This window comes from Micropterus dolomieu, linkage group LG02 (genome assembly GCF_021292245.1).
Source record: "Micropterus dolomieu isolate WLL.071019.BEF.003 ecotype Adirondacks linkage group LG02, ASM2129224v1, whole genome shotgun sequence".
NCBI lineage: Eukaryota > Metazoa > Chordata > Actinopteri > Centrarchiformes > Centrarchidae > Micropterus > Micropterus dolomieu.
The window spans coordinates 12,971,511-12,991,633 of NC_060151.1; the positions used below are offsets into that span (position 1 = coordinate 12,971,511).

Sequence of the window (20,123 nt, forward strand, 5' to 3'; positions counted from 1 at the left end):
TGGTTCTGCAGGTGGTGACCACAGACCACTTCTCAGTTCCTATGCTTCCTGGCTGATGTTTTGGTCACTTTTGAATGCTGGCGGTGCTTTCACTCTAGTGGTAGCATGAGACGGAGTCTACAACCCACACAACTGGCTCAGTTAGTGCAGCTCATCCAGGATGGCACATCAATGTGAGCTGTGGCAAGAAGGTTTGCTGTGTCTGTCAGCGTAGTGTCCAGAGCATGGAGGCGCTACCAGGAGACAGACCAGTACATCAGGAGACATGGAGGAGGCCGTGGAAGGGCAACAACCCAGCAGCAGGACCGCTACCTCCGCCTTTGTGCAAGGAGGAGCAGGAGGAGCACTGCCAGAGCCCTGCAAAATGACCTCCAGCAGGCCACAAATGTGCATGTGTCTGCTCAAACGGTCAGAAACAGACTCCATGAGGGTGGTATGAGGGCCCGACGTCCACAGGTGGGGGTTGTGCTTACAGCCCAACACCGTGCAGGATGTTTGGCATTTGCCAGATAACACCAAGATTAGCAAATTCGCCACTGGCGCCCTGTGCTCTTCACAGATGAAAGCAGGTTCACACTGAGCACATGTGACACACGTGACAGAGTCTGGAGACGCCGTGGAGAACGTTCTGCCAGACCTCCATAGGTTGATAAATTTTCTTGTCAGCACATTCAACTATGTAAAGAAAGGAGTATTTAATGAGATTATTTCTTTCATTTAGATCTAGGATGTGTTATTTTAGTGTTCCCTTTATTTTTTTGAGCAGTGTATAACATTAATCCGTTTTGAAGTGACAACTAGTTTTGGTCAAGACAACATTTAAAAAACATTTTGTACTTGTTCACCATTTCAAATTTTCATGAGTACTTGGCACACAGTTTTATGTAAGTTCTAGTAGATCTTATACATTTTTGTAAAGGAAGCCTTTATCTCAACTTGCGGGAGACAAACCAAACTTTTATTCATCACTCCATAGCGAACCATGTTGAAGAGATCCATATTCAGAAATATCTACACCTACAAAACAAATGGGAGTTTTTTATTTATTTATTTATTTCTATTGGATTTAACTCATTTTCACAGAAACTCACCAAAAAACATAGTTACTACCTTCCTAATTCTGTTCATTTTAAATAATAATCATATTGAAATTAAAACTATTACAATAGACCTGCAAACAGACTCTTGAAATTCCTCTTTGTTGCCCTCATGTGGCATATTAACTCTGTAACATGCAGCAGCTTGCAATTCTTATTTGCAGCCAAGTCATGTGAAGCCAAGTGAAAACAAAGAAGGGCTCATTATTATTAAATACATTTTATTACATAAATGACATAATTCTGACAGTCTGGCCTTTAAACACAAAGACAGTGCTAAACATAACAGGTGTTTTGGTTTGTGCATGGACTGTATTTGTATATTTGTATATTTATTTGATTTGACCAGACACAGACAACCAACCATTCTCCCTCCCTGATCCCCCGGTGCACCCCTTTCCCCCGAAGCAGTTTCCCCATTAGCCCCAGTTGCACTGATCTTCATCTGTAGCCGTCAGGATGTCTGTGACCAGGCCGGTACCAATGGTCTTGTTTCCGTCTCTCAGAGTGAACCTCTGGCCTTTCTCCAGAACCATCGGCTGGCGGAGCGTGAGCGTCAAGGAGGTGTCCTCCCCTGGCATCACCATTTCCTAAAAGACGACAGGAGATAGACAGGAGAGTGGTTACTGTCCTTCAAAATCCTTTTATTGTACTCAATAATTTACAATTGTAAGAAGCACATTAGTTTATGTTGGGAAACTTCAACTTTTTTGTGAACTGGTGAATGCCAACAGTATATCCTCACTGGGACAAACACATAATGAGTGACCAGAACAATGGAAACCACTGCACACTGAAGTACAATCCAAAAGTCTTTAAAATACTACTAATACACTATACTAATGTTCACACCCCAAAATGCACCATTGCTTCAATTGCCAAAAAAAACATAAAAAAAACAAAAAAAAAACAAACATGTATTCCAGGTCATCCTGCAGAACATTTTGATGTAATCAGAGACAATGACTCAAGAGAGGCGGTCATACTGCTTTTGAAGATTTAATGTGAAACATCAAAAAAAATAATCGAATTGCGATTTTTTTTAACCAATACTGCAATTGAAATTTAATATGTGATAAATTTTTAAGCTCTTTATTGCCTGTATTTTTCAAAACGGACAAGCAATAAATCAAGTATATAGTATGACCAACACAATATTCAGGCATGTGATTGGCAAAGGGCAAAAAAGCAGGAAAATATATCAAGACCCCCCAACACCCCAATAAAACTGGCCGCTGCTCTATTATAACATGGAAGGTAAAGCAGGACCATTGACAATAACTTATTTGGTGGATGTGTTGCAGTGGGAATCATCAGCCTCTGTCTGCTGATAAACTGTAGGAAAGTTTGACATTTCAACTCTGGCAGCGGGCGGGTGTGTGCATGAGATGAGAACGACCGCGACAGTTTCACGGGATCGTGCAAGTTACACAGAAGCCGTTGCCATGGTTACCTCGCAGAGCGCTTGTTTGCCTGTCTGTTGATGAGGAGCGCAGAGCGACCCTGCGGATCAAAGCCGTCTGAAAAGGCCTTATACACCCTGTCACAACCATTCACAAGAAATTAATTTATAAAATGTGCCAAAACCTTTAACATAAGGACGACTTAAAAAGCAACCTTTCAAACAGCAAAGTGTAGCTTATGTAGTCTATGTGATTGGTCAAAGTCAAAGTAAACATTAGATAGCCTATAACAAGCAATAATCAAAACATATCCAATTTATTCAATGCTTATTGTCAACTCAGTGTTGGGCAAGTTACTCAGAAATAATAGTCATTACCAACTAGTTACTCTGCATATACTCGTTAAAAAGTAATATTAGCTACTCTACTTATTAGTGGGTGATATAACGCCACTCTCTCCCGATCATAGACTATAGTCCAAGCATCACTGGCAGCAGCGGCTGGTGTTGTGCCAAATTCTGCCTGCCTGCCGAGAACTGCATGCACCTCGCGGGTGCTAACAGTAATTTATGCTGAGAAAAGAGGTGGACGCAAATCTCGGCAGGTAGCCTACAAAATTTGATCTGCCAAATTATGCAACCACCTCTTTAGGTCCTTGTCAGACACTTTGCTGTGCTCATTGATCAAACAGCGTTATCACTACATGTATTTACTGAATGTCAAGGAATAGTAGCCTACTAAGTGTATTAAAATATTAAAGACTAAACATAAACATAAAATATATACTTTGAATCATTTATCACCATTGATGAAGCCCACAAAGAATATTATAGCGTTTAAAAGCATTATTTGGAGGTGGATGCAATTCTCTGAGCTGCAGCGCATTTACGACAGGGTTCAGTAGCGCAGCGTTATTTGGATTAGTAGCCTAACTATAATAATATAACTGTTTTGGAAATAGTAATCCGTTACATTCTCTCTACTGGTGGAAAAGTAAAATTACAGTATCACTGCCCAACACGTTACATACCACTGATGCGCGAGAGCGACTGTGTTACACACTGCGCAGGTGTGGAATTGTCAGCTGAACGCAAACGAACATCCTTGTTGATACTTGGAAAGGAAGAAAACTTTACACACGTCAGCCTGTAGATGTCCTCAAATCCTTTCCATTTTACTCATTTCTGTAGTGTCAGCTTCTGTCAAGCATAAGGCCATTGTACAACAACAAGTCACGGTACAGCGTAAACTGTGAAGTTGATGCTTCCTCAGCAGACTGCTTTACTCTCGCGTGTCATGTGTCCACAGTGTAAACGCACCATTTGTGATTAGAAAATCTCATTTTATCACATATGCAATGAATTGTTCAGCCCTCACCCAAAGTCACATAAAGTACTGGATGTTTTATACATGCACTAGCTGGGTGAACTGATGGGGATGGGATTCAAACTCGACACTGTATGACAAACGTTTACTGACAGGCTGACACACACACACACACACACACACACACACACCTTGCCAGCGGGCAGAGTGACTCTGCAGGCCATGTCCCAGGTCAAGGAGAACATGACGGGCATGAAGTTGGTGACAAACGGTTTGTGTCTCCCTCCTTCTTCCTTACTCAGAACATACACCTGTAATACAGGAAGCACAAACATGTCCACACACACATCAGTGTTTCAGTTATTGGATCCAGTGATTTAAATATGTTATTTTAAAATAAAATTACATAACCATAATCTATCTGCTATAAATTACATTCTCACTCTAAGGACTATTCTTGTTTTGTAAGTAGAAGTTAGCATTTTAACATCTGTGGCATCTGGCTCATCTCCCAGCTTGCCTTTAAAATTTCTCTAGTTTCAAGTTGGATATTTGTTTTATGAATTCCAATGTAAAGCTAACTTCACCGCAGTATATAGTGTTGTTCCCTCACCAAAATATTACAGTAAAGTGTGGAATTTCCGACACAACGATAGAGCATAATTGTAAACGATAGACGTTTTTCTATGGTCAAACGATAGATAAAGTCATATTGCACATCCCTATCGTGTCATATACTAGATGTGACTGTCTGCCTGTCAGCAGTTTAAAAATAGACATTTATATCAACTGATTCAAAAATATTGCAACTTTATCAATAACAACTGTCTCTGGTGCTCTCATACCTGGGCCTTGACTTTCTGGTGAGGCAAGATGGATCCTGGTTTGCACATCACCATCCCTCTCCTAACATCCTCTCTCTTTAACCCTCGTACAAGAGCGCCCAGGTTATCTCCCGCCTCGGCCCGATCCAGAGACTTGTGGAACATCTCAATACCTGAGGCAAACAGGACAAACAGCAAGGTGAAATTCCTGTGTATACACCACTACTCACACAATATTGTCATCATACATATTATATAAGACACCTATCATCTACACACATAAAGTACACTCATTTTTTCTTCATCAATGAATGAAGTGCTGGAGGCCCCTAACCAAGCCAACCAATCACAGTTCTTGCGGTCTGCCTCCATGCAACGTGTAATTCCATTTTTGGGGAGGTGCACGTCAGGCTAGGGAATAGGGTACAGCGTATAAATTGTATAAACTTGCCTTAAGGCCCAGATATACATTTGTTTCCCTTCTATACAGACTGCCTAGGCAGGTATGTTCACAAACATGCAGTTGTCATCTACATCCCACCGGGTCATACATTTTAAGCCACTTTCGGACCCCCACGGCTATGAGTGTGGGAAATTTAAGTTCAACACATCAGCCCATAATCTCCCATTGATGTTCAACTGGGCTGACATCTTGTGATTATGAAGGCCATGATGATCCACACCATTTGCATAGTCAGTGCCTGTCTGTATGTTTGTCATGTTTTGGTTCACATGCTTCGTAAACAGCCCAGGAGCTCCTCCTCTGAGTTTCTGTTGCTTTTTCTTTCACTCACCTGTAACCACTGATTTGAAGCTGCGGTTGTGTCCCACAAACTCTGTTTCGTCTCCTTTCTTGATGATACCCCTCTCCATAGTGCCTGTGACCACAGTGCCCCTTCCTGAAACACACAATTGATAATCCTCAAATCTAGAGCGAGAACCTTTTTCACATCTCCATGACCTGACTTGGTAATAGACTACAAATATTTGACTTGAAGTTATAATAAACCAATACCACCAGTAGCCCTCCTTAAATTTAGCCTTACAGTTCAGTGTTGAGACGAAGTATGTGCAGGCTGCATTCCTTGCAGTTTCTTCATACCTGGGATGGAATAAACCCCTTCAATGGGCAGAAGGAAAGGTTTTTCCAGCTCTCTTTTGGGCAGAGGAACGTAAGAATCCACAATCTCCAGCAGCTGCATCACTGCATTCACACCAAGGTCAGGCTCTCTGTTCTGAGATAGAGCAAAAAAAAAAAACAATTACATCTAGATACCTTACATTAGAGACTCAAAATGTATTGCAATTAGTCATTAGCAATAAACAAAGGGGCCACATAAAGTCTAATGATTCGGTGGACTTATTTTTACAAAAGCTAATTGATAAAACCAGATGCGAGTACATTACATTTATTCACTTAGCTGACGCTTTTATCCAAAGTGACTCACAAGTGCTATATAAACAGAGGTCGCATGCCTCTGGAGCCACTAGGGGTTAAGTGTCTTGCTCAGGGACACACTGGTGGATGTGTCAGTGACGAATTGAACCCGGGTCTCTAAGGTTGACTCACTGCACTACCGTTACATTATAGCACAGTTTTATTTAAATTATATGATGAATTACTGCCAGCGTTCCCCTCACCTCCAGGGCGCAGAGGGCTGAGCCTATTACAACAGGTGTGTTCTCGCCATCATAGCCGAACTCTGTGAGCAGTTCACGGATCTCGATCTCCACCAGCTCCAGCATCTCCTTGTCCTCCACGGCGTCGGCCTTGTTGATGAAAACCACCACATGCTCAACACCTATCTGCCTGGCCAACAGGAGGTGCTCTCGTGTCTGAGGCATCTGGCCGTCAGTGGCAGCCACCACCAGGATGCAGCCGTCCATCTGGGCTGTGCCTGTAATCATGTTCTGAAAAGGGAATCATTTAAAGGGGATTAATTCAATTTTTAAGTTACTTATACAGTAACTAAATATGTTCATAATTTGTTAAGAAAAACAATGATTCTGAAATAACTACAAAGTTGCATCATGGTCAGCACTTTTTAGGCCAGGTTAGATTAGCTTCAAGTGCTTTGTGTAGAAGTAAAGCAGATTACCTTGACGTAGTCAGCATGACCAGGACAGTCTGTGTGAGCATAATGTCTGTTGGCTGTGGTGTATTCTACATGAGAGGCGTTGATGGTGATTCCTCTGGCTTTCTCCTCTGGGGCATTGTCAATGTCCTCATACTTTTTATAGTTAGCACCACCAGCATCAGCGAGCACTGAGGACACATTTCAAATTTTTTGTGACACAAAACTAGAAATATTAGGAAAAAATAATCTCTAATCAAGTCAAATAATTCAGTGTGTACTGTAAGAGTACAAGCTAGCACGTCGGTGATTCTACCTTTCGTGATGGCTGCAGTCAGGGTTGTCTTGCCGTGATCAACGTGGCCAATTGTTCCAATGTTCACATGGGGCTTGTCTCTGCTGTATGTCTTCTTTGCCTCTGCAGCAAAGGTCCGCCGACTCAGAGGCACAGCACACTGCAAGGCAAGGACAAGCCAAAGAATTATAAAATAAAGTTACAAAATCCATGTTAAACAGTCTGTGGACTGCAGTTTGTGTGCATGCTCACCAATTTGAAGGAGCTGTGCAGGAGGCTCGGTGAAGAAAGCTGAAGGGCTGAGAAGAGGAAAACACAACGTGAGAATTATATAAAAACTAGATAATTATCTGATAGGAAACTCCAGTTTAGTTCTTCCCATAAATCCTGTTCCATTTCTTGTCACTCACAATAAAAACATTGAAACTTTGTCAAAACTATTTTAGGCCTATGAAAGACATTGAAACTCTGTATTTACTTCTTCAATCTCACTGCAAAATATATTCATGCCCCATTGAATGAATTAACAGTTTGATGTTGCTTGTCTGTTTCAATCAGTGCAGACCTCTGTTTATACAGATAACAGCATCTTTGCAGACTGTCCAATCAAAATCTACATTATGCAAGTGTCAAATAAGCAACAGGGTAAGGCATCACTGTCATTTATATATATAAATAAAAAGTTAACACTGTTTTACAATTACATTATACAATACTACAATAATAAATATTATGCTGCTTATGCTGTTTTGCACGAGCGTTTATCAAAGCCCATAAGTAGTTTCTGATGATAGGAATGGGACAGTTTCAGTGTTTTGTATCAGGTTTAACAACCATGCAGGTTAGGTGGCTAAAGCAGCTCTGCAGCAGCTGACATTAAGCTAACAAACCCCTTTGACCCAGAAGAGAAGAGCGTGTCACTATCCTTAAATGAGCTGCTGTTACATATCTAAACATTTAGCTTCGGTACCTATCTCGCTGTCTATAACATAAGCTAGTCTTTCATCACCATTGATAAGGTCGTCATCGTTAGCTAACACTCTTTGGTGACCTTGCTCTTATATCAGAAGAAACAACATCATCTATTTTTTTCATAGTATGTTACATTTCTACTGACGTGAAGAACATATTCTGTTGTAGAGAACAAATCAGCGTGCTATGAAACAACAAACTTCTGGAAATGCATATAGAGGCGCATACTATTGAACAATTAAACGATTTTTACCGGAGAAACACGCACGCAGCCCCACAAGCGCCGCCATCTTGGGTGGTTGGACAAACCGAAGATGATCAGAAAATCAAGAGAGTACCTGGCATACGCTGTGGCGCCGGGTAGCAGCCTTGGGATGTAATTATAGCGTATTTATTAGTTATAACGGACACGGTATATCATGTATAACAATACTACTGCTAGAACTACAACAACAACTACTACTACTACACATCAATAAGAGAAAGTGCCACATTGCAGGTTTTAGAATTTTTTAAGATATCAGCGCAGAGTATTTCGTTTTTAAATTTGAGAAAAATTTCCTTACTTGTTATGCTTTTAGCAAACGTGTTGAAGTCCAAGAAGAAAGTGATACGATTTTATTTAACAATCATGTATCATATAAAATAGCATTTATAGTTACATTACATATTACATTAATATATATCCTAACACACAATTTCACATTTGACACTGTTCCTGTGTTGGAGATTCTCGTGTGATACTCTCATTTTTACTGATGCTCTCTGAACGTCGCGCGTGAAGGACGTCACTGATTTACCTTAACTACGCTAACACGGTGGTGTTTGATGATGTGCTTTTTGAATACCAACGTCGAATCACTGTCCGTTTTACTATGTTACAATTCTGAAGCACTAAATTGGCTCAAAAAATGAAAGTGAAAAAACAACTTTGAGGTGAAGGTAGATTGCGGCAAAGAAAAATTTGCTTGCCAATTTGGTTCATGGTTTACGGTAAAGCATGTCAGCCTCCATCGCACTCGTGAGATCAGCTAGCTAGAATGTTCTAGCACATTCATGTTTCTGTGTTTATAGGGGGAGTTAACTTGCAGAGCTTCACAACCCGCGTGTCCAATAACTGAAAACTTTACTTTTATAGGACTATTGAAAAGGTAAGTTGGGGATTAATTAATTCTATCAATAAGAGTCAGTGTTATCCGTAGCTAAATGAGAACATGTAACATTAGCCAGTATGTGCTAAGCTCAGGTTGTGTTGGATTGCTGTGTTTCAGTAATGTTACTATTATTATATGATTCTGGTGACATGAACTAACGAGCTGTTACCACCAAACTGCAGTGACCGTGGTCATGTAGTGCCAGGGTAACGTTAGGATCTTTAGAGTAAAGTTTGATGAACTACTTGAAGATACAATCAGTCTGCTGGGTTTGCTTCCTCACTTTGTATCCTCAGGTCCTGTCCAGTACTACCGTACGTCATTTTTGAAACCCAGTTGTCCTTATCTGCTGTTTTTTTTTTTTTCTCTACAGCTGTGCACATCATGGCAGAGGACAGACAGAACAGGAGGTATCCACAGAACCTCCAGGGAGTCCTGCAGCTGGCAGTAGAGGCTGGATCAGCCGCAGAGGGACCTGCCCCGGTTGAACCCATGTCAGAGGAGGTAAGTGGCTTTAATATACATTTTAACTCTGAGAAGACACACACACTTATTGGATCCTCACTCCACAAGACCTAAGAACAGTCTGATAAGGAGACATGAGCAACATGTACTGTTTTTTTTATAACATTTTTATTTTGTCTTTCTTTGTTGCAGAGGAAAATGTGGCTGAGAGAAGCTCTTGCAGAAGTCTGCAAAGGGCAGATGGATGAAGTGGAGCAGATGAAGGTGTGCTTGGAAGTCTTACGCAAAGAGGGAATGAGCGAAAGGGAGAGAGAAGGAGAGGTGGAGAGGGATGAAGAGGATGAAGATGAGCGTGAATCAGCCCTTGAGGTGCTGTCAGAGTTGTGTGAGAACCTGGACAATGCTAGAGGTTCGTAATAAATGGTATTAGAGTTGATATTTTTTCATGCAGTCTGTAGATCAGATGTTGGCATTGACCTAGAGGCACTTCCTTGACGGAGGTTATGTGTAAAAATACTGTTTATTGGCTCTGTCCTGACTGTTCCCCCTCTTTCTGTGCTTCACAGACCTGATGACTCTTGGTGGACTGGAATTGTGCTTCTCCCAGTATCTATGTCATGCCCAAAGTGGACTGAGGTGGCGTGCTGCTGAGCTTATCGCTTCCTGTGCCCAGAACATGCCACAGGTGCAGGTCTACTTGCTTAGCATCGGGGCGCTGCCAAAACTTCTGCAGCTGACAGACTCAGACCCCCACCCCACCGCCAGAGTAAAAGCCCTTTACGCTGTGTCATGTGAGTATCAAAGACAGTGCAGCAAAGCTTCAGCATTGAAAGACTGTAAAACATTTAGACTAGATTGTAATGCTCTTTATATTCATGCCGCAAAAAAACTGTGTTCTTCTGTGACTTCAGGTCTGGTTCGGGAGCAGGAGGAAGGACTCCAGGCATTCTTGTCCCATGATGGCTTCTCGGTGCTGATGCGAGGCATGCAGTCTGAGAACGAGAAGCTCAGGACCAAGTCGGCATTCCTTCTGCTTAACCTGCTGATGTCACATCCTGAACAGAAAGGTACGATGAGGGCATTTAAATAGGAGAGCGCCAAAAAAAGGTGGCATTCAGACCATCTTGTGATACTACACTCCTCCAATTAGTTTGAGGTTTAGTAGCTCTTCACTGTCAAGGCAGTTTTATTTATATAGACCAAAATGGGGAATCACAACTTTTAAAACCTTGATTGAAGAACCGTAGGAACAGAGGACAAATCCCTCTCCCAGGACAGACAGACATGCAGTAGATGTTGTTTGTACAGAATAGGCCAAACCATGAAATTACAGTATGTACAATCATGATGATAAAAATATAATGATTTACATAGTTTCAGAAGAATATCATATAATGCTGAATGGCATGCCTGTTGAGTCTTAACCACTTTACAGTATTTAATTATAGAACAGTATGTCAGTAAAAGTGTGTAATAATGTAAAACTCTCGCACATCACCGTTCTTTGTTCAGTCAGGTCAGCTGGTTCACTCCAACCTCCTGCATGCTAAGACACTGGCTCATCCATAAAGCCGCTGGTGATTTACAACCACCTATATACATTTATTTAAAATAGATGTGTGAAAAGCTCTTCATCAACAAGACTCATTTTTTAATTTCCCAAAATCTGCACTGAACTGGGTAAAAGTCTTGTACTGCATGCCAGTCCCTCTGCCTGGAACCAGCTGCAGTTACAGTCGAGTTTAGTTAAGATAATGAATTAAGGCAGCTCTGATCCCAGACACAGATACTGCATCCCCAGTTAGCTTTGAACCTGGTTTACACTAGTTGTGTGCTGTACCTCTCATTGGGCAAACTGAGTGTAATTAGAATGAGCTCTGATCATTTAATAATATTCAATATATATATTAAAAATTTCACCTGTTGTTGATGCTCTGATCAAATACTATTCAGCAAAGTCACATCCCAAGCTAGAAAAAAGTGCTGAAAGTGCTGCTTTTGTTGTAGTCGAAAGGCTTGATGAGCTTGATGCTCTTGAAGTGATGTTCAATCACATGTTTCTTTATTAAGCATGTTCGCACTGACAGTGCAACGTTGCTTCTTTCAATCACATTGGGTCTGATATATATCTCTCTGTTTCCTCCTTCCTGCAGAGACTGTTGTCTCCATGGGTATGGTCCAGCAGCTGGTATCTGTTCTCTGTACACCACACTCACCTTTCCATGAACATGTGCTTGGCGCCCTTTGCTGGTAAGAAACCCTCTTTACCTCGCCGCCTTCACCACTCACAAATTAATTATAAAGAGTAATTAAACCCTTTTGTGTTTCTCTTGTCTAGTCTGGTGGAAGACTGTCCACAGGGTCTCAGAGACTGCAGGAATCCCACTCTGGGCCTGGAGGAGTTTCTCAGGCAGAGATCTAGAGAACTCCAAGGAAAAGAAGAGAGTCGGGTAATTCCTATTTCTTTGAGCCTCATGGTCAAAGAGAGAGATAAAACTACGTTCAGACCCAGAACTGTTGTAGTCCTTTTTTTTATTTCTAAAGCAAGCAGAAGAGATGGTTGTAAGGATATTTGTCTTTTTTCATATATATAACTAATACTGCATGAATGCAAAATCTAGTGTTGTGGAAACATTGTGTAGCAAGTAATTTGACCATATCCATTTCAAGTGCTTACTAGACGCCAAAATGTACAGTAGATACTTTTTTTAAAAGGAAATTTAAAATCTAGGCCATTTATATTCTAGGTTTGGCTTAAGTTAAATTTTGTTTCCAACAGGAAGAACTGGACTTCTGCGAGCGTTTGAGGGTTACGTGTTTCTGTGCGCAGCAGTCAGATGACAGTGGGATGGATCGCTGAAGTCTTTTTTACCTTTAACTGTTTTGGTATCAGTGTGCAAAGATGTAAGAAAACGTTTTGCAACGTTTCTGTCTGTTATGACATGTTGCATGTAATCCAGGGGCTGGATTTTACTGTGTAAATAACTCTAATGTATAAAATACTTTTTTGAGTCAGCTGTTATTTTACTCCAGTGTTTTCAGTTCTTTTTCTTAAATACCAAACATCTCCATCACAGGTAGTATTTAAAGAAATTCTGTTTGAATCCCAATATTAATTTAGTTGTGTACAATGTTAGTTTGTCTCTGTTTAAGCATTTTATTTTAGTTGATCATCTCTTCAAACATGACTCAGAATGATGAACATCATTGTTTATTTTTTTTACAACATATTTATTTATTAACACAAGATGAGTTTTTAAATGGGTGTTTAAATACATATAATGGCCAGATCACAAGTGGAAACCTTAGCACCGTGTGTATCGCCTACACATTAACATGGATATCAATGATTAAAATATTTTGGCACAGAACATAGCTATTAAGTTTCTGAGTTACTCTCTTGTTTTTAGACTGGTATTTACAAATGTATGATCATTGAAATATGAAATACAAATTGGAAACAAGATATCTTGACTTGCAAGCTGCTTCTTGTAAACCATCTGCTAGTAGCTGACAAGTGCTGACCAGTAGAACTTTCCTTGTTCTGTTTATCTTCCTTTTTCCCTGTATTTGACAGGTTCAAATTAATAACTGACCTACAAGATGTATTTATAGGCAGTATTGCGATCTTACCAGGGTGAGGGAGATAGGCCTACTTAAGACTTTCGGGGTGCCACAGGGATGCTGTTTAGGACCTCTTCCATTTTGCAAAGTCATCCGTACTCTCCACTGCCTTTACATCACCCACAGCTATTAGTAGCTGTGCCAGATAATAGGTCACCATGACAACACTGTGACCATGCTTCATTGGTGCAATCACCTTGAAAACTTGCAGAGCCAGTGACAGGTCAGACACCATGAAGAACAGACTTCCTAACAGAGTTGCTGCATGTCGGGTTCTGATGGCTAATGTCCCCATTAGAATAATTAGGACAAAGTAGACCCCCACACTTGGAATTAGTATATCTGAGTTTGGCGCCTTCTGCAGGAATGGGTATAGGTAGATGTAAAAACCTCCTCCCAGCGTAAACAGGATCAGATAGAAAAAACGAATCCAGGAGGAAGAGGGATATGCTGCATAACGACTGGAGAGGAAGGTGAGTGAGTACAGCAGATGAGCCACAGCAAACGCACCCATTCCTGAAACAGATGTGTGAGATGCAAAGTACATACACTCAATAAATAAATAGGTAAATCAATTATTTGCATAATGCAAACTTTTGCAGCTTGAATTTAGAGGGTCTTATTCATCACATTGACAGATTGAAGTGAATATTTATTTTTAATTACAATTAATAATTACATTTACTACTATGCCGTGCGCTTTGTCACTGTTGACTAATAAGAGGCAAAAATGCCCAACCTGCAGCTTAAGTTGAATCTTGATAATGCTCCAATTTGTGCTTCAATCATGTACAAACAAGGCTCTTACCATGCAGAAAAAGCTCAGGCCATACAAGGCAGCAGTCACCAACAGCAGAGAAGAGCAGTCCTCCTGCTACACCCAGGATGCCTTGACCTCTGTTCCAACTCAACACTACTGCAGCCAATAGGAGCGTTGGTGCAGATTTGACACCTGCGGACGTGATGGACGCGGGCAAGTCAGGGGTCCACAGGTGGAAGTACACGGCTATGGACAAAAAGAAAGGCAAGAGAGAAAAGAAGAGAGCACAGGACTGATAGAGAGTGAGGGACAGAAAGAAACAGGGCGACGTGTCATTACATGGATTTTCAAAGAGGCTGAAGTAATGATTTTGGACAGATTTATCTTTTCCATGTAGAGAAGGTTGTAGTAAGTAACACAAACAACTATTGTCCAATGACTTTAAATAAGAGTAAATGTTTTTTATGTACCGTATTTCTCCTCTTCCGCCTGTCATAGGCATCTGTCTCAAGGATGTCCATTGTCTCAGAGTCAGCACTGTAGTGGGCTCCAGCAGATTTCTGAGGTCGTTGGCGGCACCTTCTATTTTCTTATGTGTTTGCAGTTGGTTACCAACACAAAAAATCCTCAGATGCTCTTGTCTAGTTCTGCTATTCCTCCTCTCCAGTCTCTGCTGTGTCTCTCAGTCTGTTGGTATTACAAAGCAATGAACTTTGGGCTGATCCTTGCCTTCTGATTGCACTCTGATAATCAATGTTCTCCCTGCTTTATTTTCATGGACAGAAATGACCTTTGACCTCTTCAGCTCTAATATATCAGTGACATCACCACATGAGGGGCAAAGTTGAACTTGTAGCAAACTCATATACAATAAATGTTGTTCTCTTACTTTACATGTGAACTTCTGATGATTGTTAGTAGAGACAAATTACTGTAATTGTGGGACGATGGCCACAGTCTTAACAGAAACGGAACCCCTTTGGGGAAATCCTTTAAATCATATTTCTTAACCCTGTAGGTGATACAAAATTAACTATTAATCTCTGCAACAACTACATCAAGGATACATCAACAAGGTATCACTATCCAGCTTTCCAAAGTGGTTAATGTGAAACATGTGAAACATTTTTACTGCTGTATAAGATTAGCCTATTTGCCAACAAATGTGTAATATTTGATATTTGACACTTTTCGTGTGGATTGCGATCAAAGTATAATCTTAATAAATAAAAAATGGATTACATGTTAACATATTAAAAAGGAACACGTGGCAACATGCGGGACAAATAAAATGTAAACGTGGATTGATGTACAGTACATCTAAGGTAAGAATCAAATTTTGCCTCTCAGACTAAACTTAGTTCTTTGTTCACAAGAGATTCTGAATGTACCTGAAAAGGAAATTGTTTCAACGGACGGAGGACGAGCCGAGTGTGAGATAAATCCACACATTGAAAAACTAACAATGATTAACCATGGCCTGTCTGAGTCAAACTTTGTACTGTGCTTGCCCACAATTCCCTGAGTCGTGGGCCGGTTGCTGTGCTTCAGGTCGGGATACACACAGCTCTGGAGGGGTGTGGGATTATCTGGTGAGTAGAGCAATAAAAAGCAAGTGTTTTACTGATCAAGAAGTGAAGGAGATCAGATAGGAAGTAATGTTAAAAGCATGTATGTGTGTTGGTTTGTGTTGTTAAGCCATGTTTGCTTTCTCAGCACAGGACATGGCAACCAGCTCTTCCTCCCAAAGGATTGGAGTTGTAGGATATGGACATCTAGGTCTGAACTCCCCCTTCCAAACTCCACACACACTTTCTGACACACAGCCTTGTGAAACTTTTGCTTCAATGTAGTCACCTGTTGTAATCATCTGTCATCCAAATTAATCCAAACTTTCACAGAAGCATCTTACTGTAAATTTTCTACTGTGTGTGTGTGTGTGTGTGTGTGTGTGTGTGTTTCAGGGCAGTACCTGGTGGAGAGGATCCTTAAAGATGGAGCTGCTCTCGGTCTAACTCTGGCTTTCATTTGGAACCGAAATTCTGAAAAGCTCAAAGGCGTCGTTCCTGACGAACTCATACTTGATGATCTATCATCCTTTGCAGACAGGTGCAGAAAAACTCATACATATTATAAATCCACATGCAAAACACAGTATTGTCATCTCATATCATCTCCACAGACAATATGCACCTAATGATCCATGACATCCTTTTAAACTTCAATGAAATATCACTGTGTGTCTTACAGGCGATGCGATGTGATTGTAGAGGTGTGCCATCCACACATAGTGAAAGAATTTGGGCTTCACTTCCTGTCTCAGTCTCATTTCATGGTGAATTGGTTTGATTTTTATAGCTATTTATTTGTTATTATAAATGCTGTATAGTACGTCCCCATCTGGAAAGAGCTATTTCATGATGTGTTAAATTAGGAAAGGTAATAGATTTGACTGTGTAACAGGGGCTTGCTGATTAATCTGCATAATTTCTAGAACAAACATGGAGTATAAACAGAGTATTTCAGAAACATATTTTATGAGCAATGTTGGAGTGTTTCATACAAAGAGATGGATTAGCCTTGATAAATCCTTTGCTTCTTCTGTTCCTGCTCCTCAACTGTAACAAAACTAAACCAGAGAGGTGACAAGATGTGTTCAAGTTTATCAGTAAGGGTTTTTATTTTTTCATTGGCTAGACACTGGTCTGTTCTAAAGAGGAAATGCAGTTATTATACTCTTTTTGGTGCCACATTTTTTAGAGATTTTCAAAATGTTTGGTCAACTGTCTGATAAGATATGAATTTCAACATGGCAGCATTGTTTTCTTTTGTTGTCTCAGATATGTTTCATTACTGGTCAGAAATGTTGTAAATGTGTTAAATTCTCTCCACCCAACTGGTCGAGGCAATTGGCCAGCAACCCTGAGTCTTGTTTCTACTCAATGTTTCTACCTGTTAAAAGGGAGTTTTTCCTTGCCTGTGTCGCCATGTGCGTGCTCGTGGTGGGAATTGTTGGGTCTCTGTAAATAATATTACAAAGAGTACGGTCTAGACCTGCTCTCTATTAGAAGTGCCCTGATTTGGCGCTATATAAATAATACTGAAATGAATTGAACTTAAAATAGGCTCTGTATGTTATCTATCACAGAAAATGAAAGCACATAAGCTGCCACAAAGTTTCTGCACCTTTTAATCACAGAATAACGGCATCCTCTTTTGTGCCTTTATTTCTCCTCCTCTCAGGTGGGCTCTCCCTCTGCCCTCTCTGATACTGATCTGAACCAGAAGCTGCGTCAGGCGGCTCGGCAGTGTGGTAGGACTCTCTACGTCCCCAGTGGAGCATTATGGGGTGGCCAGGACATCCAGAGGCTGAATGATAGTGGGGCCTTGAAGGTAATACTTGGGTAGTACAGGTGTGGTGATAGACAGGAAGAGGAAAGCATGCAGACTTTGAGAATGAAAAAAGCTGCTTTGTTTTAAACTAGTCTAGTTGTGTTAGCTGCACAAATTCCAAATAAAGCAATTCACTAATCGATCCCAAAGTAGAGCGGTAGGATTACCTAACACAGAAAACAACTTTTATCTGTGAGTATTTTAAACTAAATCGTTTGCACTTGCATGCTGACTGTAATATTGTTTCAAATACATCTGCTGCCCCTTAAATCTTCTTGTTGCACAATGGTACGCTCACCACAAGACGTATTTTGGATTCCTCGCAACACTAAGGAGCTCTGTTTGTCTCCTTATAGGAAAATGGATTTTATACACTATAATTCTTGCAATGTCAATACAGAGTTGATTTTGTTTTTGCATGACCATGAACATCACACATCAGTGGCTAAATGAGGCTGCAATCATATATGTTACAGACGTGTTACAAATGCATACTTTCATCACCATTAGGTATTTCATTAATTGATATTTAAATAGGCAATACAAAGAAGGATCATTAAAATTATTTATAAATGAATATAGCAATCCAACAATAAATAGGTCAAGTTAAAAAAAGGTTAATGAAAAACAATCAATAAATACATAATTTAAAAATAGATTTAGATAATTAATACCTAAATAAATAATGATTTTTTAAAATTAATTTGAAAATGAAGGTTTAAAAGAGAAATAAATAACTCAAATCAAAACTGAATTAATAAAACAGGACTTAATTAGTAGATAATTTCTTGCTTTTACATTTTCCTTTTCCTTTTCCCAAAGTGTCACATAAATGTTAAATAATCTTTCCTTTACCATTTATGGGACACTTTGCATAATGAGGATAACTTTACCTAGAATTAAAATGACATGGTTAACTGTAAAGAGAAAATGGCAAATAAACTATTAATTTATCCAGTACTCAGGATATGAGTGTCTTTTAGTAAACCGTAATGTGTTCTGATTAAACTCTGTTTCTTCTCTTGACTTGATTTCAGGCTTTGTTTATAAGGATGTCCAAGCATCCATCCTGCTTCCGGCTGACAGGAGACGTCCTCTCTGACTGGACGGAGGGCGAGGGCAAGCGTGTTTTATTCAGAGGCTCAGTGGCAGAGTTGTGTCCACTTGCTCCAAACAACGTTAACACCATGGCAGCAGCAGCAGTGGCAGCAGGAACCCTCGGCTTTACTGCCGTTCAGGGAGAGATTGTGTCTGACACAGCGTGAGTCTTTCTAAAAATCTGATTTTTGAGCTTTCATATCTGCTTGAATCCCACTTTCCATACCTGTTCACGCCCCAGGTTACGTGACTATCATGTGGTGGAGGTGGAGGTGACTGGGCCTGATGGCTTCTCAGTACACACAGTGAGGAAGAACCCAGCCAGACTCGGAGCTGTAACCGGCAGTGCAACTTACAACTCCTTCTGGAATAGTTTACTTGGTGAGCTCTGCATGGTTCCCAAACACTTCCTCATACATCCTGATGTGAGCTATGTAATAGCAGTGGTGGAACAAGTACTTAGGTCCTTTACTTAAAAGTAAAGTATCTAAAAATACTCCATTACAAGTAGAAATCCTGGATTCAAATTCCTACTTGAGTAAAAGTAGTATTATCAAGTGTACTACTGCTTAAAGTATCAAATGTAAATAATAGTAAATGTAAAATAAATAAAGTAGATGTACATGATTAGATATTGTTGAGATTGATGTATCAATTCATCAGTAACATTAGTTTAATTAGGTGACTACTTTATCTCCAGTAGGTAATTTATATAATATAAATCTGAGGGGTTGTGAGATGATTAATGGGGTTGAACAGAAGGCAAAAGAAAGTTCTGCTACATAAATGGATATGGACTTTTCTCTAATGTTTGCACTTTTTGTTAAATAGTGGATAATAATGAATGAAACCATCTAAGAACTTAATAAGAGGGGAAATCTTTCTGTGCTGGAACTCCTAACAACTCATGGACACAGAAATGTGACTAGGGGCCTCAACGAGACACCTTCTTTTAGTCACAAGCAAAACGGGTTAAATCTTTAACAATGTATTTGATTTCATGCTGTTTTCATGTAAAATCTTAATTTGAAAGGTAAACTAGTAACTGCAGCTGTCAGATGAATGTAGTGGATTAAAAAATGCATGCCGATGCCATGAAGCTGCTTCTGTATGGCCATGAACTGCAACGTCCCCAGTTTGACTCTGGCTTTTTCATGTCATCTCTCCACTGTATGTAATAACAACAACATACTTTCAGTATAGCATTTCCCCTCTGAAATGCAGTGAAGCAGAAGCATAAAGTTACATAAAATGGAAATACTCAATTAAAGTACCTAAAAACTTCAGTCAAGTACAGTACTTGAATTAAGGTACTTTCAAACACCGTGTACAGGAAAGTGTATTGGAAACAATGATCGATCTGTCTTAAATTAACTATTTAGGTCAGAATTAGAGAAAAGATAATGGGTTTGTGTGCAAATAAGTTAATTGTCAATTGTTTTTATCATATATATATATATACACACACACACATTTCGTTTTGTTTTACAGTTTGCAAAGGTCATGGTGGACGAGTTTATTTGTGCTGAAGCAGACGGGAACTCAGCAGGATTAAGGCCAAACGCAGCAAGATCCAGAAAAATCTGAAGGATCTATATCTATATCTATCTATATATCTATATATGTGTGTGTATGTG

The 20,123-nt window shown here is 40.0% G+C and overlaps 4 protein-coding genes across 4 annotated transcripts; 2 read left to right on the forward strand and 2 right to left on the reverse strand.

The window, feature by feature from the left end:
- Positions 1–1,301: 1,301 nt before the first annotated feature.
- On the reverse strand, positions 1,302–8,358 carry tufm (Tu translation elongation factor, mitochondrial). Its single transcript, XM_046042053.1, has 10 exons — positions 8,246–8,358; positions 7,273–7,319; positions 7,042–7,180; positions 6,750–6,916; positions 6,292–6,561; positions 5,753–5,885; positions 5,445–5,549; positions 4,672–4,823; positions 4,018–4,137; positions 1,302–1,687 (listed from the first exon to the last, which is right to left on the reverse strand). The coding sequence occupies exons 1-10, from the start codon at positions 8,280–8,282 to the stop codon at positions 1,517–1,519; spliced, it is 1,341 nt and encodes a 446-aa protein (XP_045898009.1). The 5' UTR covers positions 8,283–8,358; the 3' UTR covers positions 1,302–1,516.
- Positions 8,359–8,829: 471 nt separating this feature from the next.
- Positions 8,830–12,982, forward strand: hspbp1 (HSPA (heat shock 70kDa) binding protein, cytoplasmic cochaperone 1). Its single transcript, XM_046042060.1, has 8 exons — positions 8,830–9,143; positions 9,520–9,650; positions 9,804–10,020; positions 10,178–10,402; positions 10,523–10,678; positions 11,765–11,861; positions 11,950–12,061; positions 12,391–12,982. The coding sequence occupies exons 2-8, from the start codon at positions 9,531–9,533 to the stop codon at positions 12,469–12,471; spliced, it is 1,008 nt and encodes a 335-aa protein (XP_045898016.1). The 5' UTR covers positions 8,830–9,143; positions 9,520–9,530; the 3' UTR covers positions 12,472–12,982.
- Positions 12,983–13,299: 317 nt separating this feature from the next.
- tmem86b (transmembrane protein 86B) lies at positions 13,300–14,516 on the reverse strand. The gene is made up of 3 exons (XM_046042063.1): positions 14,466–14,516; positions 14,044–14,287; positions 13,300–13,751 (listed from the first exon to the last, which is right to left on the reverse strand). Exons 1-3 carry the CDS (start codon positions 14,514–14,516, stop codon positions 13,300–13,302), a joined length of 747 nt encoding a protein of 248 aa, XP_045898019.1.
- A 1,035-nt stretch (positions 14,517–15,551) lies between these two features.
- Positions 15,552–20,068, forward strand: aspdh (aspartate dehydrogenase domain containing). Its single transcript, XM_046041426.1, has 8 exons — positions 15,552–15,587; positions 15,712–15,774; positions 15,960–16,104; positions 16,246–16,330; positions 17,239–17,388; positions 18,426–18,649; positions 18,728–18,867; positions 19,978–20,068. Exons 2-8 carry the CDS (start codon positions 15,720–15,722, stop codon positions 20,013–20,015), a joined length of 837 nt encoding a protein of 278 aa, XP_045897382.1. The 5' UTR covers positions 15,552–15,587; positions 15,712–15,719; the 3' UTR covers positions 20,016–20,068.
- Positions 20,069–20,123: the final 55 nt, after the last annotated feature.

What these genes read in the sequence shown, in the direction of transcription:
- aspdh (XM_046041426.1), top strand. Translation starts at nt 15,720, where the DNA reads ATGGCAACCAGCTCTTCCTCCCAAAGGATTGGAGTTGTAGGATATGGA. An exon ending in ATGATAGTGGGGCCTTGAAG is followed by an intron (nt 17,389 to 18,425) that starts GTAATACTTGGG and finishes ACTTGATTTCAG; the next exon opens with GCTTTGTTTATAAGGATGTC. An exon ending in CTTCTGGAATAGTTTACTTG is followed by an intron (nt 18,868 to 19,977) that starts GTGAGCTCTGCA and finishes TTTGTTTTACAG; the next exon opens with TTTGCAAAGGTCATGGTGGA.
- tufm (XM_046042053.1), bottom strand. Translation starts at nt 8,282, where the DNA reads ATGGCGGCGCTTGTGGGGCTGCGTGCGTGTTTCTCCG. An exon ending in TGCACAGCTCCTTCAAATTG is followed by an intron (nt 7,181 to 7,272) that starts GTGAGCATGCAC and finishes CTTGCCTTGCAG; the next exon opens with TGTGCTGTGCCTCTGAGTCG. An exon ending in ACCAGAAAGTCAAGGCCCAG is followed by an intron (nt 4,138 to 4,671) that starts GTATGAGAGCAC and finishes CCTGTATTACAG; the next exon opens with GTGTATGTTCTGAGTAAGGA.
- tmem86b (XM_046042063.1), bottom strand. Translation starts at nt 14,516, where the DNA reads ATGGACATCCTTGAGACAGATGCCTATGACAGGCGGAAGAGGAGAAAT. An exon ending in GGCGGAAGAGGAGAAATACG is followed by an intron (nt 14,288 to 14,465) that starts GTACATAAAAAA and finishes ACTCTCTATCAG; the next exon opens with TCCTGTGCTCTCTTCTTTTC. An exon ending in GCCTGAGCTTTTTCTGCATG is followed by an intron (nt 13,752 to 14,043) that starts GTAAGAGCCTTG and finishes CATCTGTTTCAG; the next exon opens with GAATGGGTGCGTTTGCTGTG.
- hspbp1 (XM_046042060.1), top strand. Translation starts at nt 9,531, where the DNA reads ATGGCAGAGGACAGACAGAACAGGAGGTATCCACAGAACCTCCAGGGA. An exon ending in TTGAACCCATGTCAGAGGAG is followed by an intron (nt 9,651 to 9,803) that starts GTAAGTGGCTTT and finishes TCTTTGTTGCAG; the next exon opens with AGGAAAATGTGGCTGAGAGA. An exon ending in AAGGAAAAGAAGAGAGTCGG is followed by an intron (nt 12,062 to 12,390) that starts GTAATTCCTATT and finishes TGTTTCCAACAG; the next exon opens with GAAGAACTGGACTTCTGCGA.